This window comes from Neofelis nebulosa, chromosome 3 (genome assembly GCF_028018385.1).
Source record: "Neofelis nebulosa isolate mNeoNeb1 chromosome 3, mNeoNeb1.pri, whole genome shotgun sequence".
NCBI classification, from domain to species: Eukaryota; Metazoa; Chordata; class Mammalia; order Carnivora; family Felidae; genus Neofelis; species Neofelis nebulosa.
The window spans coordinates 44,117,749-44,137,194 of NC_080784.1; the positions used below are offsets into that span (position 1 = coordinate 44,117,749).

At 35.7% G+C, this 19,446-nt stretch overlaps 1 protein-coding gene and 1 pseudogene across 4 annotated transcripts in view; both read left to right on the forward strand.

The window, feature by feature from the left end:
* LOC131506708 (disintegrin and metalloproteinase domain-containing protein 18-like) overlaps positions 1-19,446 on the forward strand; it is a 136,721-nt gene that overhangs the window by 53,656 nt on the left and 63,619 nt on the right. For all 4 annotated transcript variants that reach the window (XR_009259102.1, XM_058720596.1, XM_058720595.1 and 1 more), the window contains 3 exons: positions 5,789-5,884; positions 8,688-8,886; positions 12,393-12,498. Coding sequence is in view for 3 of the 4 variants with exons in the window: in XM_058720596.1 (XP_058576579.1) it covers positions 5,789-5,884; positions 8,688-8,886; positions 12,393-12,498 (401 nt within the window). In the remaining variant the exon portion in view is untranslated. The remainder of the gene's footprint in view (positions 1-5,788; positions 5,885-8,687; positions 8,887-12,392; positions 12,499-19,446) is intronic.
* On the forward strand, positions 16,308-17,431 carry LOC131506710 (tubulin beta chain-like; annotated as a pseudogene).

The following is a 19,446-nucleotide window of genomic DNA, read 5'->3' on the forward strand; positions in this document are numbered from 1 at the left end:
GATGATAGATAGATGATATAGATATAGATATAGATATAGATATAGATATAGATATAGATAGATATAGGTATAGATATGCCCCTATTAACACAAATAAAAAATTCAACAATAACAGTAACTAAAGATGAGACATCATATAGATCATATATAATATGACATTAAAATGGTAAGGTGATAAGAACATTATACTAGTAAATTTAACAACCTAAATTGAATAGACAAATTCCTTGAAAAAAGCACTTACAAAAACCAACATGAGTAGAAATTTAAAATGTGAATAGCATTATTAAGAAAAATATATTAAAGAAATCCTATCTATACTTTCAAAACTCCTCATCAAAGAAAAGTCCACACCACATGGCTCTGCTGGTGATTTTTTTTAATTAATGAAAGCACAGCATAGACAATACAGTCAGTGATACTGTAACAGCATTGTATAGTGACAAACGGTAGCCACGTTTATGGCGAGCATAGCATAATGTATAGAAAAGTTGAATCCCTATCTTGTACACCTGGAAACTAATGTAATGTTGTGTGCCAACTATATTCAAATTAAAAAAAAAGAAATTATGCTAATTTGATATATTTTCTAAATTATAGAAAAAAGTGATATACTCACTTTTTTCATCTAGAAATAAAAACTAAATGAGTTTATGCATCCATATTAATAATGTGGGACAATTACCATCCACAGCAAGTTCAACATATAAATGTGCACACATAAACACACATACATAGTAATTAAAATGAAGTGTTATTCCCAAAAAAATTACAGAGAGTTAAAATCAATATAGTCCATATCTTGACCATTGCTTGATCACAAGACTAGTAGTATCTGATACAGACAAAGTACCCAATAAATGCTTATTGATTCAATGACTGCATGGATAGTGTATTTATCCTTATAATAATATATCAATTTTATCAATGTATAAGGATAAGTTTATTTAGAATATCGATTAGGAATGTTACTTGGAGAGTTTATTTGAAAGTTTTTCCTAAAGGGAGCTATAGAAGAATACTAGTAACTTTTTAGAAAAAGAGTTGGTTTGAGGGAAATCTTGCCTTAACAATCATCAAACATACTATGACGCTATTTAATTTCATTCAGTGTGGCATTGGCCATTGGAATAAGAAGTGAAAATTGACATTTATATATATGTATGTATTTATATATCAACATATATATATATATATATATGATCAATTAATTTAACTATCTAAACATGTACAAGTTATATAGATACATAACATTTATTCTCAGGATGGAAATGGTTAATGTCATAAGGGTTTATCTATAAATCCAGTGCAGTGCCTATAAGGAAGGGAGAAGCAACCCCTGGCATTCAGGATCTGGCCTAATAATATCAGCTGGGCCTTGGTGTTGCTAGGAGCTGGCTTGACACAAATAGGCTGTGTGGGTCTCCTGTTGAACATAAACAATTTCATAAAAGGTCAACGTCTGTGATCATGATGGATGAAGAAAAATAGCAAGGACACTCTCTATGTGTGAATACAAGTAAAACTTGAAAAGTTTTCAAGTCACAGAAATGACCAAAAACCCTCCCATCCTGGCTAATATGAGTAATTCCTATTCCTTTACCAATTTTGACTTAGTATTGTTGTAGTTTCTTCTTCTAGATAAGAATTCTTAGAATACTCAGAGATGTACCCCTTTGTTTCTAACAGCATCTAATGTGGCAAAGCCCAGATTTGTTAAATCCCCTCAAATTACACAAGCTTGAATCCTGTAATTACATCCTCTCACTGAGGATTACAACAGTTTCCCATGGTGTATGTCCTCCTTTGCTGACAATAGTAATGAATCCAACTTGTTCAACTACAGATATGTTCCAGGAGGTCTTTGGCAGAACGGCATGGACATCTACATCTTCATAAATATCCCCGATTTGTGAAAAATGGAAGCTCTGTTTTATGAACCTACCCACATAAGTGCAGATGTGTGGATTTGTTCTTGTTTTCACAAATATAGTGACAATTAATAAATATTAGAATGAATATTCCACAAAATATAGAGAGGTAAATTTCAGAAAAAAATAAATATGTATGTTTTAAATAGCATTAAAATATAAAGTATTTGATAAGTCTTTACATAATGGAGGTCATGGTAAGGAGACATAAAACCCAATAGTCATCAAGAAGAACATTACAAATTTCACAAAATGACAGGCACCATTAATAAGATAAACAATAGGCTGCAAGCAAATATTATAAACATATAGAAGGTTGCTGAGGTTAGGACTTCTGGTACTATTTTGAACAAAGGTGGTGAGAGTGGACATCCCTGTCATGTTTCTGATCTTAGGGAGAAAGCCCATTGCAAAGGCATCCAAACTGGTAAGGAATAAGTTCGACTTTCACTCTTTGAAGATGACATAATACTCTACATAGAAAATCAAAAGACTTCACCAAAAAACAGCTAGAGCGGATACACAAATTCAGTAAAGTCTCAGGATATAAAATCAACATACAGAAATTGGTTGCATTTCCATACACCAATAATGAAGCAGATAAAGATATCTATAAAGATATAAAAGAATAAGAGATATCAAGGAATCGATCCTATTTACAATCGAACCAAAAAAGAAAAAAAAATGTAGGAATAAACCTAACCAAAGAAGTAAAAGATCTGTACACTGAAAACTGTAGAAAGTTTATGAAAGAAATTGAAAAAGTCACAAAGAAATGGAAAAACATTCTATGCTCGTGGATTGGAAGAACAAATATTGTTAAAATGTCAATACTACCCAAAGCAATCTACACCGATGCAATCCCTATCAAAATTTTTCACAGAACTAGAACAAACAACCCTAAAATTTGTGTGGAACCACAAAAAACCCTGAATAGCCAAAGTAATGTTGAAAAAGAAAAAGCTAGAGGCATCACAAGCTGTATTACAAAGCTGTAATCAAGACAGTATGATACTGGCACAAAACAGACACATAAATCAATAGAATAGAGAACCCAGAAATGGATCCACAAACATATGGCCAAATAATCTTTGACAAAGCATGAGGAATATCCAATGGAAAAAAAGACCATCTCTTTAGCATGGTGCTAGGAGAAATGGACCGCGACATGCAGAAGAATGACCTTGGACCACTTTCTTAGACCATACACAAAAAATAAATTCAAAATGGATGAAAGACCTAAATTTGAGACAGGAAACCATCAAAATCCTAGAGGAAAACACAGGCAGCAACCTCTTTGACCTAGGCCGCAGGAACTTACTTGACATGTCTCTGGAGGCAAAGGAAATAAAAGCAAAAATGAAGTATCGAGACCACATCAAGATAAAAAGCTTCTATACAGCAAAGGAAACAATCAACAAAACTAAAAGGCAACCAACAGAATGGGAGAGTATATTTGCAATTGCAATATTAGATAAAGGGTTAGTATTCAAAATCTATAAAGAACTTATCAAACTCAACACCCAAAAAACAAATTATCCAGTGAAGAAATGGACAGAAGACATGAATAGACACTTTTCCAAAGAAGACATCCAGATGGCCAACAGACACATGAAAAGATACTTGGCATCACTCATCATCGGGGAAATAAAAATCAAAACCACTCTGAGATATGACCTCATACCTATCAGAATGGCTAAAATTAACAACTCAGGAAACATTAGATGCTGACAAGGATGCAGCGAAAGGGAACCTTTTTGTATTGTTGGTGGGAATGCAAACTGGTGCAGCCACCCTGGGAAAAAGCATGGAGATTCCTCAAAAAGTTAAAAATAGAACTACGCGACTCAGCAATTGCACTACTAAGTATTTTCCAAAGGATACACAAGTGCTGTTTTGAAGGGACACATGCACACCAAAGTTTATAGCAGTACTATCAACAATAGCCAAAGTATGGAAACAGCCCAAATGTCCATTAACTGATGAATGGATAAAGAAGATGTGATGTATATTTATACAATGGAATACTACTTGGTGATGAAAAAGAATTAATTCTTGCCATTTGCAACAACGTGGATGGAACTAGGGTGTATTATGCTAAGCAAAATAAGTCAGTTGGAGAAAGATATGATTTCACTCATATGGAATTTGAGAAACTCAACAGGTGAACATAGGGGCAGGGAAGGAAAAAAGATAAAAACAGAGAAGGAGGCAAATCATGAGATTCTTAAGTACAGAAAACCAACTGAGGGTTTCTGGAAGACAGATGGGTGGGGGTATGGGTTAAACAGGTAATGCACATTAAGGAGGGCACTTTTCTGGATGAGCACTGGGTGTCATATGTAAGAAATGAAGTACTGGGTTCTACTCTTAAAGCCAAGACTACATTGTATGTTACCTACCTTGAATTTGAATTAAAAAATAAATAAATAAACACATAGAATGGAGAAAGGATAACTGGGTACTATGTAAAATCTGTTCACACTATTTACTGAGGAAAAGAGGGAAAAACAAACCTGTTATGCATAATGCTCAAAGTGGTCAAAATAAATGATTATTTAATTCATAACGTTGTACAAAATGAAAATTCACTCACATTCACTAGTAATTAGACAAATGATAACAAAAAAATGAGACCCCATTTCCCCATTAGTTCATTATAAGTTAAACTGATTTGGTCATAATTAGTATTGATAAACATGGTTGGGAGAGCATCTTCATTTACTGTCCATGAAAGAACACACACACACACACACACACACACACACACACACACACACATAATGATATTGAACTTACTCCTGGAGAATCTGGGGAGTATAACAACAACTTCAACTTTTATTCTATATTTTCTATATTATTTCTAGGGTGGGAATGTTTATAAATTCATGTCTATCACATAGACATGTGAAAAAGCAGAAACAAAAGGAATATTAAAAATAAAGAAGAATCAGGGGTGCCTGGGTGGCTCAGTCAGTTAAGCATCTGACTTCAGCTCAGGTCATGATCTCACAGTTCGAGCCCCATGTTAGGCTCTGTGCTGACAACTCAGAACCTGGAGCCTAGTTCAGATTCTGTGTCTCCCTCTCTCTCTCTCTGACTCTCCCCAGCTCACACTCTGTCTCTCTTTCTCTCAAAAGTAAACAAACATTAAAAAAAAAGTAAAGAATAATCATACCTCCATAATAAATGACAATATCTTTTAAAACTTGTTTTTTGAGTAAATAGAAAATGTTTGGTTTTTTAGAAAGTGTTAATATAAAAATATTAAAGAATTGCATAAATGCAATTTATTTACATGGAAACAATATTTAGTTTATTATTTATTTATCACCCAATGTGAGTAAGTTTACTGTCTTTTACTTGTAAAATATATAAATTTATTAACATATCCATTTTATTAACTTCATTACAGTAAAACAAAACATGACACATGATTACTATACTATACTAACTTTGTTTTTTATCATAACTATTGCTTAACTCTATTTAATTTTATTCACAAAATGAAACCTTAGTAAACAAATCACTAAAAACAAAATTGGGGAAGGTCTTCTCTTGGAAACTTACACTTTTTTTCCCCAAGGATATACTTCCATGTTGGTAATTTATGAATTAATTTCCAATGACTTTAGATAATGTTATTGATTAACTTCTATTTTAGGTGTTACTTAGTTTTTACAGTTATATGTTCTTTTGGACATTCTAGAAATAATAAAATAATAAAATTTCATTGAATATAAATACATTGTATAACTGAAAAGTTGAACATATAAGTGTATTAAATAGAAGTTGAGATTAATAAATGAAAGCTGTTAAGTGGTTGAACTACAATAATATTTCTTATGAAATTTTAGGAATGTCAGTTTAAGAAGTGCTGTGATTTTCATACATGTAAACTGAAAAGCTCAGCAAAATGTGGTTCTGGACCCTGCTGTACATCAAAATGTGAGGTAATTTTCCAATATTTATAAAAAGGAAATTAAGCTGTGATCATAGATGTGATCATGATTAATAATTAATTAAATTTATGTGGAATTGATAAAGAGAATATAGAAGTGGTTCAGTGGACAAAATGGAGAGCACATCAACAACCACAAGTAAAAAGGAAAACTACTATGAATTAAAGAAGACATCACAGATAGGTACTGATTATTCTGTTGTGTTGAAACCACAGTTTACCATCTTCTAAATCATCACATAAAGAAAGTATATATATACATTACTATATCAAAATATTATCAACTCTCAAGGAAATCATGAAGTCAAATAAATGGTAAATGTCTGTGGAAATATAAGCCAATTTTGCAGCAGACAAAATGTGTAGTGTATAGGATATACAAAGAACTCTCAGACAGGGATAAGTGAAAGACAAATCTCCTCTCCCCTCCGCCCCCCACACACACTCACAGGCAAAGGGGCTCTACAGGCAATTTACAATAATGGAGGTAGAGTTGTACTCCAGTGTGTGTACTTCATCTTCAGTAATTAAGGTAAACACAAATAAAAAAAATTAGCACAATATCTAATGTAGTTATTCAAATGGTAATCTTAAAAACAACAATGTCAGATATTAACCAAAGAGAAGAGATAAAGTTATTTTTTGGAGAGTATGGAATTTTGCATTGCTATAATCCCTTTGGTAAGCAATATTTGAGTATCTCTGAACAAAGTATAAATTATCAGTTTCTTTCTTATGTATATATCTTAGGAGTACATACATGTATGGAATGCTCAAAAAAGAATATTAATTATAGAATTATTTGCAGTAGTCAACAATTGGTACTAGAATGAATACAAATTATTGTACGTTGTACAAGAATTAATAACTGCAGGCTAAATATGTATGCACTAATACATATTATCTTTAAGATACATGTTCAGATGAGAAAGCAAGTTTAATAATGAAAAATATTTTATAATTAAAAATTCTGATATATTATATACACATAAATATTCCATATATTCTTTTTGCCCAATTTTTCAACTCTGGTATAACTTACTATATTATAATTTTATTATAGTAAAATTCTTTTAGAAACATTCAGTCTTATAACTAGCACCACAATCAAAGGATAGGTGATTTCATCAGCACTCTCAAAAAATCACCCTATGCCTCTTTGTACCTCCACCCACAGACCCCAGTAACTACAGATCTGTTTTCTGCATCTGTAATTTTCTTTTTGCAGAAATACAAATTGAATCGTGTATGTAAACATTGTAATTAGGCATGTTAGCATTTGAGTTTCATTCATGTTGTGGTGCTTGTCAGTAACCCATTCTTTTTTGGTTTGTTTGTTTTTTTTAAATAGGTATTTATTATTTAAAAATATACAAACTGGCTTTTTATTAATCACAAATTATGAAAAATTTTTAAAAGTTTGTATCAACCCTCCAAAAAGTGTGCTCTCTCTTTACAGTCTTGAGTGCCAGTACATTTTGATGGTATGGAAACTAACTCACAAACATTCCATATAACTTTGTTAGAATGTACAAAGATATGGCAGAAGCCAGAATCCCTACAGTGTTAGACAAATTCAAGTTCAAGTGTTACTGAACTTTTATAAACAGTGAAGATTACAGAATAAATAGTAAACACCTGTGTGAAATTTTGCAAAGCAAAAATGATTAGTTTTGTATATTTTCACTTTGTTTCAGCCTTTCCAAAAGACTTTTAAATGCAAAAGTTGAAAATTTTCCAGTTACCTGAAATTTCAAAAATCTACTGTACCTTGAAAAAAACCCCTGGGTGCCTGGGCCGCTCAGTCGGTTAAGTGGCCGACTTCAGCTCAGGTCATGATTTTGCGGTTCGTGAGTTTGAGCCCCAGATCAGGCTTTGTGCTGACAGCTCAGAGCATGGAGCCTGCTTCAGATTCTGTGTCTCCCTCTCTCTCTCTGCCCCTCCATCACTCACGCTCTGTCTCTCTTTCATCTCTCAAAAATGAATAAACATTAAAAAATTTAAAAAAGAAGAAAGAAAAACTCTTGGGACGCCTGGGTGGCTCAGTTGGTAAAAAGCCCGACTCTTGTTTTTGACTCAGGTCCTGATCTCATGGTTTCATGAGTTGGAGCCCTGCATTGGGCTCTGTGCTGACAGTGTGGAGCCTGGTTGGTATTTCTTTTTCCCCATCTCTCTCTGCCCCTCCTCCACTCACACTGTCTCTCTCAAAATAAATAAACTAAAAGAGAGAGAAAAAGCTCTTAAAAGCAGCATCATTCAAACAGTGGCTAACTCACAAATGTGTATGCAACAACCACAACTAAGCATGTCAGAGTCACCAGCTTACAACTGAAGGCAGAATTAGAGGCACATCTCTGACAGTTAAGAGAAAAGGACATGAGGGGTAAGTATGCAGCCCAAGACATCCAGGTATTTGATTGTGGGAAAAAGGGTCAAAACTAAAGGGACTTTTCTTACAGAATCCAAGGTCTTAATTAAAAGCAGCTCCTTTAAACACCTAAATCCTTTGTGACTCTCTCCTCATCACTAAAAAGATGGTACAAAGTCTTCATACAAAAGAGAAAATTTCTGAAATTGTATTTTACATCAATGCTAATAACAACCAATTGAAAAGAAAGAACTACAAAGTGCAAATTTATAAACACTGTACTTGACTTTTTCGTCAGATAACTCACAGCCTTGGGAATTCTGTGATTCTCCCAAATATAAATAATTAGGTATATTTTATATGACAAATCTCTTCACTAAGAATAGTTTTTCATGGAATATGGTTTTATTTTTCTTTTTCCTCCTAGATATCATTAGCAGGCACTCCTTGTAGAAAGAGTATTGATCAAGAATGTGATTTTACAGAATATTGCAATGGAACCTCTAGTAATTGTGTTCCTGACACTTATGCGTTGAATGGTCAGTTGTGTAGGTTGGGAACTGCATATTGTTATAATGGACGATGCCAAACTACTGATAATCAATGTGCCCAGATATTTGGAGAAGGTATTGCTCTTTATTATATATTTCTTTTACCTTAAATTTGAATCCCTCTATATAGGGATATATCAAATGGAAAGTTAGAGAAAGTCTTAATTATCAAGTTGAAGGAACTTCAGAGGAGGTTAAATTCTCAGTGAAGTCTGTTTTGCCATAATTAAGGTTCTGGTTGGAAGAAGAATGAAACCTATACTTAGGATGGGAACAGTTGAAAATATGTTCTCTCCAATTTTAGCCTCCAGACTTCTCTGAAACTACTGAATTTATAAAATGGTACAGCACTGATCCTTCACACCACCACCTGCACAAATTAATAATGACATAAGTATGTTCCCATTATATGAAGATAATGTGGAAACCTGTCACTCATAACACAAATTGTATCCCCATCAGGATCTCTCTCTTACCTGTCCTGGACACTAACTGTAAGTCAAGTTCAAGTCACAGCAAAATAGAGCCAGGATGTGCTGGAATTTATAAGGGAGTAAAGGAAATATACCCCAATAGAGCTACAGGTCCTAGACAGCAATTACTGCCAGAATCAAGGGAGTGTACATGGAACTGGATTCTGAGAGTGCTTGATCATAACATTGGATAGGGGAACATAAGATTGGATAAGAGAGAGTTTATTATTTTGGAAGTACTCTCCTAAGATAATAAGACTTAACACCCTGGCAAGGATCCTAGAAGACAGTAAAAATTTCTATTAGGATTGTTTCCAGAAAGATGGAAACAATGGCCCACTCTAAGTGAAATTTAAATGTTGAAATTACCAAGGGAATAGAATCTTTGACAACTTTCAGTGCACAATGGGTCTACAGGGTCCACAAATCCATTTGTCAATTATTTTTTAGTCCTAGAGGATATCATCAGGTTTGACATATTAATAGTTTGTGCAGTCCCATAATTATGTCCTTGGCCTATTTGATAAGGCCATGGAGAAAGCCTCTGTAATTCTCTCCTACCAGAAATTAATACTACCTTTAAAAATCTAAAGGATGCAGAGGTGGTTAGCAGTATATATATGCATATATATATATATATATACATATATATATGCATATATATATATTTAATTATTCAATATGATTCTTGTAGAAACCAGATGGTGTTGGAAGATAATAGTATTCCACTGCAAATGCAGACAAGCAGTAGATTAATTGCACTCACTATGCCAGATGTGGTGTCTATGCTAGAGCAGGATAGCATATGTAGTAGGAGTATAGCCACTGATTTGGCAAATATATTCTTTTCTGTTTCTATTTTAAAAAAAGAATTAACAACAGTCTGCTTTCACATGGAATGGATAATGACATTAATGTTGAGTTTTGCTGTCAATCATAAAGTTGTAGAGATGTGGACATCTTAAAATATATCACATTTTCTACTCCATCAATGATTTTGTTCTAATCCAGCTAAATAAGAAAAGCACTGCTAGAATGCTGGAGGATTAAGTAAAGCACATTTTCTATAAAGGGCAGGAGACAGACTTTCAAAATGTTTAGGAATTTATCATCAGTAAAATTTTTAAGGATCCAGTGATCAGAGGTATTATCTGACGTCTCCTGCAAAGTAAAACCAAATGGTGTGTATCTTGCATCTCATTTAACTAAAAAAGCACACCACCTGGTAGGCCTCTTTGGATTCTGGAGTCAGTATATCCCACATGGGGAAGTACTGCTTGATTTCATTTACCAGATGACATGAAAGGTTGCTAATGTGGAGTGATGTAAAAAGCAGGAAAGGGTTCTGCAGCATGTCAAAGCTGCAACGCAAGAAGCCCTGCATTCTGAATTATAAAACACAGCAGCCCCAATAATATTAGAGGTGTGGGTCATGAGAAAAACTGCTATATGGGACTTTTACCAAGCCTCTTTGGGAGAGTAATAGAGCAGTTCTCTGGGGTTTTGGAGAAAGATTGTTCCATCTAAACTGGAGAACGATACCACTTTGACAAAACCATTCTGAGCACACTACTGACTCCTGTAGAGATGAAGAATCTGACTTTCAGACACCAAAAACGCATGTGTTCAGAACTGTACAGTATAAGCTTTGTTATGTCAGACCCACTAAGTTAAATGGTCAGGTAGATGGAAGTCATTCATTCACCTGGATTCAAGCACAAGCAAAAAGATCCTTTGCATCTCCCTTAGCTCATACCTATGAAATTTCATGGGATTTCACAATGACCAAGTTACACTTAGAAGAACAAGCTTATGTTTGCTTTATAGATGTGTTGGCTCAGTCACTAGTCATAAGTGGGGGAAAAAGCAGTAGTTATACTGCAGCCTCACTTTGGAGGTTGCCTTGAAAGAAAGATACTGACCATCTGGTCATTTGTTTCTGTGGAAGGAAAAATAGCCAGAAGTAGATTATCAATATTCTCTTGAACAATGACAAAGGGCCTAGTTTGTTGGTGAGGTGCCTGGGTGTGGAAAGACCAGAAGATTAGAGGCAAGAGTTCTGGAATAGAAATATATGCTAAGACACATGGAAATGGACAATAATGTGAAGATCTTTGTATTAATCCACCAGTTAACACCCACCAATGAGCATCCACCATGGAAGAGATACAGAACAATCAAATAAGCATAATTATTTGGCTAGTTTCCATCAGCCAGCATCCATCATTATCCACCCCAATGCTGTAGGATAGACATATTTCTAGGCTTTCTCAATTTTTTTTTAAATTACTGTCTCTGAAATAACAGATTCTTTTCTGAGTTTAGTTTATCTTTTTCTTGAGTACCTTTACCTTCTGGTCAAATGTAGCCAATGGTAACCAAGATAGTTTCTGCTTCCCTACTTCTTTGCCTAAGACAAGTTTATTAAGGCTATGATTTCCCTTTCAATTGCTGAGAAGAGAGTTTGTTCAAGTGTTTTATCCTCCCATAGCATGCATTAGTCTTCTTTATCCAATGATAGTAATTTTATTACCACCTACTACCAGGCTTCAATGACAATGCCACATATTTTAGACACATTTTACCGGGGAACTCCACTTTTAAGTACCAATTCATGTGCTTAATGAAATGGAAAGAACCCTAAAACATCTAAGATATCCAATACAACTATTCTGCTACTCCACACTGCTTTTACTATGATACCCAAAGTGACAGGTGAACATCTACTTAAAACATTGCTTATCCTCCACCAGAGAAGAGGATCTGACACTCAGTTCTGAAGGTTTCTGCCCATAAGTGACATGTTTCAAATTACAATGTCATGTCTAATGTTCATTAGATGAGGCAGTATACATTCCCACAGCAAGGGACAGCCAATTATTGTTAATAATAATATAATTTTACTGCAATAGATATAATTGTTTTCTGTTTTCTGTTAGGTAAGACAATTGTTTCTTTCTACTTGCATTGACAAGATACACACAGAAAAAAGTATGACCAAGCTCATGATTTTTTGTTTATTCAATAAGAGTTTCATTAGTTTTTCATGGAAAAAATATTTAATTTAGATTAATAATAATAATTTAACAGATGTGTTTGCATTTTTAGGTGCTCAAGGTGCTCCGTTTGCCTGTTACAAAGAAATCAATTCTCTGCGTGATAAATTTGGAAACTGTGGTTTTAAAAATTCGCAACCATTGCCCTGTGAACAGAGGTATGTATATAGAAAATAATTGTTTTATTAAGTCATAAGAATTATATATTGCCTGTTAAGAGACGCTAAAGAGTAATGGTCAGTAAATTGTGTATCAGGAGAATATTTTAAAATAACATTGCACATATTGTTCTTTTATGTAATTCAGTTTTCTTTTTGCCTGTTTTTTCTCTAATATGTTCTAATGATGAAACTAGACAAAAAAGGCTGATGCTTATTACCAGAGGTAAGAAGTGGGCACAAACCACCAAGAATCAGAAACTTGTGCACTAAACTGAGAATTAAAACTGAGTTTTTTTATTAAGTTGATATATGATAATGATCCTAAAGCAAGTGCTTTGATTTTTGAGACATGAGATTATTGAAAGGAATAAAGTTTCTATTGTTGTTGTTGTTATTTGTTTCCAAAATACTGATATGTAACACATGGCAGTACATATCAATAACTAAACTGGAAGTACTAGAATATTTTTAAGGGATTTATGAAATCCAATAAGGGAGCGCTTAATCCATTACAAATACTTCCTGAATTTCAATGGACTATTGAAAACCAAGGAATAAAAAAATAACAGATAAGAGGTTGACCAAGATGGTAACATAGAAGGCTTTGGAATTTTACTCCTACAATATACACACTGAATCTTCATGTACACATGAAGCAATTACTTCTAAAAGAAGTCCAAAAAACACCAGAAGGACTCCTACACATTGAGCAACTGAGAAAATACTCACATTGAAACAGGTAGATACACACGTTCACCATAAAACACGTAACTGGCACAGAACCACGCAACTGGAAAGGAAATCCCAATTACCGGTTTCTTCCTGAGGAACAAAGGATTTCAACCCCACATTTAGTGTCCCAACATTTTAAGACACTTCTCTGAAGGACAGGATCACAAAACATGTAGTTCTGAAAGCCGACAAAGCTTGTGTCCACAGACCCACAAGACTGTGACAAACAAAGGAATGATTGTTAACAGGAATTTAAGCACATGTCACACATATCCTCCAAGGCTCATGAGAAAGGAAGCAGGCAAAACTTCCCTATCCCAGCCCTTTCCCTGAAAGGGATCTGGCTGCATATTTAGAGAGCTGTCACCTAAGGCTTAGGCTTCTAAGGAGACAGCTGTGATCCTTCCCAGAGACTGAGGAAAGTGATGGACACCTCCTTTGCCAATTCCTTGTAGCCCACTCTAAGTCACTAATATCTCCCTGCAAGGAATGTGTACATAAGTCTGTTCTCCAACTTTTGCACTGCTGCCCAAGGGACAAGTCCCCAGATCATCTGGTTCTGATAGCCAAAGGAACTTCTATTCACAAGTCCCAGAAGACTGTTGCAAAGAAAGAAGGAGTTCTCAGGAGGCTATACCACAGGGCTCAGCACAGAGGGAGCAGACAAAATTGCCTGTCTCAAAGTCTTTACCTGAAATGAATCCATTTGCATAATGTAAAAGATCTTGACTAAGGACCAGGTTTCTGTAAAGGGACTGGCTTTGATCCTGCTCAGGGACCAGAGAAGCTGGCAGCTTTCTCTCCCAGTATCTCTTCCTAGCCAGCTCCAAGTCTCTAGTATCTCTGGAAGGAGCTTATAAAGGATGTCTTGCACCACAGATTTTGACCCTTTGCCCAAAGAACAGGTCCCCAAACTACCTAGTTCTGATAGCCAATAGGACTTCTGTTCACAAGTCTCACAGGACTGTACAAAGAAATAGTTCCTAACAGACACAGGAATATCCTCCCCTACCCAACCCTGCAGCTATAAAGCCAGGCCTAGCACAGAGGAAGGAGGCAAAAATGTCCATCTCCTGTTTTTCCCTAGAGGGTCTTAACTACCTACTTTTCCAGTTTCTGTCTTAAGATGCTGTTTTCCAGTCTAGGAGCCCCTAGATGTATGCAATCCTCCCCTTTATGATACTGATGGGTCTTAGCACATCTTAACTACTGGGAGCCACTAAGAAAAATAAGGTATCTCTGGGAATCAAAAAAGATTGAAAGGCAAACTGGAACTAAGGCCAGGCAAGGCTAATTGATGACGTTTATCTCCTAAATGAGACCATTCTGTTAAGATGGAGAGGGGTGACTATTTTATCTAATGCATAGAAACAAACACAGAATTCAAGAAAACATAAACATGTGAGTATTTTCTCAGAACAAAATAATAATCTCCAGAAACTGATCTTAATGAAATGGAGATAACTGATTCACTTGATAGATAAAAATAACAGTCATAAAGATGTGCACTGTGGTTGGAAGAGCAATGCATGAACAAAGTGAGAGGCTTAACCAAGAGATGGAAATTATAAGAAAGTACCAAAGAAATCACAAAACTGAAGAATACAATGACCGAATTGAAAAAGAGAAAGAGAAAGAAAATAAAATAAATGAAAAAAAGTCAAGATTATTTAAGGAATTTATGGGGCACTATTAAAAAGAGCATTATACACTTTATAGGAGTATCAGAATGAGAAAAGAGTGAGAAAAGGGCAGAAACCTTATTGAAAATAATAATGACTGAAAATTTCCCTAATCTGGGGGAAACAAATATTCAGATACAGGAAGCCCAGGGAGAAGCTAAAAGATGAACCTAAAATCCCCACAGCAAAATTACATTTTTGTATTAATATATTTAAATGTATTAAAATTTATAAAATGTATTTAAAAATACATTAAAATTAAATTGTCAAAGGTTAAAAACAAGGTGACAATCTTAAAAGCAGAAAGACAAAAGTAACTTGATATGTACAAGAGAACACCATAAAACTATATGTAGATTTTTGAGCAGAAATCTGCAGTCCAGAAGAGAGTGAGATAATAGAGAGTTTTCCAGACAAGTAAAAACTGAAGTTCATCACAAGACCAGCCTTACAAGAAATGCTAAAGGTGGTTCTTTAAGCCAAAATTAAAGGATACTAATTAGAAAAAGAAAAACATATGAAAGAATAACATCTATAGGAAATAGCAAATAAATAGTTAAATTCAGAGCACTCTAATGTGGTGATCATAGTGGGTAAATCACTCATAACTCTAGTATAAAGATTAAAAGACAAAGGGTTGAAATGACTATAACTACCATAATTTGTTAATTTATAAACAGTGTAAAAATTTGCACACTATAACATCAAAAATATAAATGTGCAGGAGGGGTGTAAAATTGTAGAGCTTTTGTATGTGTTCGGAGTTTTCATTAGCTTAAAACTGTTACAAATATAAGCTGTTTATGTAAACCTCATGGTAAACACAAAGCAAAAACTTAAAGTCAATGTACAAAAGACAAAAAGAATATTCTTTTTATTTCATACATGAAGAGACTCTTCTCCATAGAAGACATACACATGATTAAAAGAAGAAAAAATACTCAACATTATTCATCATCAGAAAAATACACATCAAAACTATAATGAGATACTACCTCACACCCACCAGAATGGCTAAAATTAACAACTCGGAAAACAACAGAAGTTGGCAAGGATGTGGAGAAAGGGAAACTTTCTTACACTGTTGGTGGGAATGCAAACTGGTGCAGCCATCCTAGAAAACAGTGTGGAGGTTCCTCAGAAAATTAAAGATAGAACTATCCTGTGACCCAGCAATTGTACTACTGGGTATTCATCCAAAGGATACAAAAAAATTGATTCAAAGGGGTACACACACCCCAATGTTTGTAGCGCCACTATCAACAACAGCCTATCTCAAGAAACAAGAAAGGTCCCAAATACACAACCTACTCTTACACCTAAAGGGGCAGTACACGGAAGGTGCAGAGCTGGTTGACTAGGCCTTGGATGTTGTGAGGAAGGAGGCTGAGAGCTATGACTGCCTGCAGGGCTTTCAGCTGACCCACTCCCTGGGTGGTGGGACCCGGTCTGGGATGGGTACCCTCCTCATCAGCAAGATCGAGGAGGAGTACCCGGACACAATCATGAACACATTCAGTGTGGTGCCCTCGCCCAAGGTGTCAGACATGGTGGTGGAGCCTTATAACACCACCCTCTCGGTCCACCAGCTCGTAGAAAACACAGACAAAACCTATTGCATTAATAATGAGGCCCTCTATGACATCTGCTTCAGAGCCCTAAAACTGACTACACCTACCTATGGGGACCTCAACCACCTGGTGTCAGCCACCATGAGTGGAGTCACCACCTGCCTGCGCTTTCCTGGCCAGCTTAAAGCTGACCTGCGTGAGCTGGCTGTCAACATGGTCCCCTTCCTCCACCTGCATTTCTTCATGCCCAGCTTCACTCCACTGACCAGCAGAGGCAGCCAACAGTACTAGTCCTGACAGTGCCCGAGCTTACCCAGCAAATGTTTGATGCTAAGAACATGATGGCTGCCTGTGACCCTTGCCACGGCTGCTACCTGACCTTGGCCACAGTGTTTAGGGGTCTCTTGTGCATGAAAGACGTGGATGAGCAGATGCTGAATGTCCAAAACAAGAACAGCAGCTACTTCGTCAAGTGGATCCCCAAAAATGTGAAGACTGCCGTCTGTGACATCCCACCCTGGGAGCTAAAAATGTCGGCCACCTTCATTGGCAATAGCATGGCCATCCAGGAGCTGTTCAAGTGCATCTCAGAGCAGCTCACAGCCATGTTCAGGCCTAAGGCCTTCCTGCACTGGTACACAGGCAAGGGCATGGACAAGATGGAGTTCACTGAGGCCAAGAGCAACATGAATGACCTGGTGTCCAAATACCAGCAGTACCAGGACCCGACGGCCAAGGAGGAAGGCGAGTTTGAGGAGGAGGAAGAGGAAGAGGTGGTCTAGAGCTGATACCCAGTAAAGCACGTGGAAGCTGTGTGAACTCTTTATTTGCTCACAATCTGTTCTCTGATAGCCATGTCTCTGTGTGCACTTGCTCTTTTTCTTGTCTTGACGTCACATGCTGTACAGACGCCACTATTAAAGCATTTTTATAGTGAAAAAGAAAAAGAAAAAAAAAAGAAAAGGAATGGCAAGTAAGGCCTAAAGCCAGCAGAAGAAAGGAAAAAATAAAGATTAGAGCAGAAATAAATGATACAGAAACAAACAAACAAAAACAGCAGAACAGATCAATGAAACTAAGAGCTGGTTCTTTGAAAGAATTTACAAAATTGATAACCCCCTAGCCAGACTTATAAAAGAGTAAAGAGAAAAGACCCAAATAGATAAAATCACAAATGAAAGAGGAGAGATCAAAACCAACATCACAGAAATACAAATAATTATAAGAGAATATGATGAAAAATTATATGCCAACAAACTGGGCAATCTAGAAGAAATGAGCAAATTCCTAGAAACTGGCAACCTACAAAAACTGAAACAGGAAGAGATAGAAAATTTGAAGAGACCCATAACCAGCAAAGAAATGTAATCAGTAATCAAGAATCTCCCAACAAACAAGAGTCCTGGGCCAGTTGGATTCCCAGGGAAATTCTACCACACATTAAAAGAAGAGTTAATACTTATTCTCTTCTAGCTGTTCCAAAATTAGAAAGAAATCTTCCAAACTCATTCTATTAAGCCAACATTACCTTGATTCCAAAACCAAAGACCCCACTAAAAAGGAGAACTACAAGCCAATATCCCTGATGAACATGGATGCAAAACTTTTCAACAAGATATTAGCAAATCGACTTCAAAAGTACATTAAAAAAACTATTCACCATGACCAAGCAGGATTTATTCCTGGGCTGTAGGGCTGGTTTAATAATTGCAAATCAATCAACATGATATACCACACTGATAAAAGAAAGGATAAGAACCATATGATCTCAATAGATGCAGAAAAAGCATTTGACAAAATACACCATCCATTCATTATAAAAACACTTGAGAAATAGGGATAGAAGGAACATACCTCGGGGCGCCTGGGTGGCGCAGTCGGTTAAGCGTCCGACTTCAGCCAGGTCACGATCTCTCGGTCCGTGAGTTCGAGCCCCGCGTCAGGCTCTGGGCTGATGGCTCGCAACCTGGAGCCTGTTTCCGATTCTGTGTCTCCCTCTCTCTCTGCCCCTCCCCCGTTCATGCTCTGTCTCTCTCTGTCCCAAAAATAAATAAAAAACATTGAAAAAAAAAAAAAAAAAGAAGGAACATACCTCAACATTATAAAGGACACATATGATAGACCCACAGCTAATATCATCTTCAATGGGGAAAAACTGAAAACCTTTACCCTACAGTCAGGAACAAGACAAGGATATCCACTTTTACTGTTATTATTTAACATGGTACTAGAAGTCTTAACGTCAGCAATCAGACAACAACAACAAAAATAGAAGGCATCCAAATCAGCGAGAGAGAAGTAAAACTTTCACTATTTGTAGGTGACATAATACGCTATGTAGAAAACCTGAAAAACTCCACCCAAAAATTGCTAGAACTAATACAGGGAAGTCACAGGTCATAAAATCAACACAGAATTCGGTTGCATTTCTATACACTAATAATGAAGCAGCAGAAAAAGAAGTCACAGAATCAATTCCATCTGCAACTGCACCAAAAACAATAGGATACCTAGAAATAAACCTAACTAAAAGGTACAAGAAGTATACTCTGAAAACTATAGAGCACATATAAAATAAATTGAAGAGGACCAAAGAAATGGAAAGGCATTCCATACTCACAGATATGAAGAACAAACATTGTTAAAATGTCTATACTACTCAAAGCAATCTACACATTTAAAGAAATCCCTATCAAAACACCACCAGCATTTTTCATGGAGCTAGAACAGACAATTCTAAACTTTGTGTAGAACCACAAAAGACACCGAATAGCCGACCCAATTCTGAAAAAAAACAAAACTGGACACATCGCAATTCCGGATTTCAAGCTATATTACAAAACTGTAGTTTTAACGACAGTATGGTACTGACACAAAACACACACATAGATCAATGGAACAGAATAGAAACCCAAAAAAATTGACCCAAAACTATACTGTCAATGAATCTTTGACAAAGC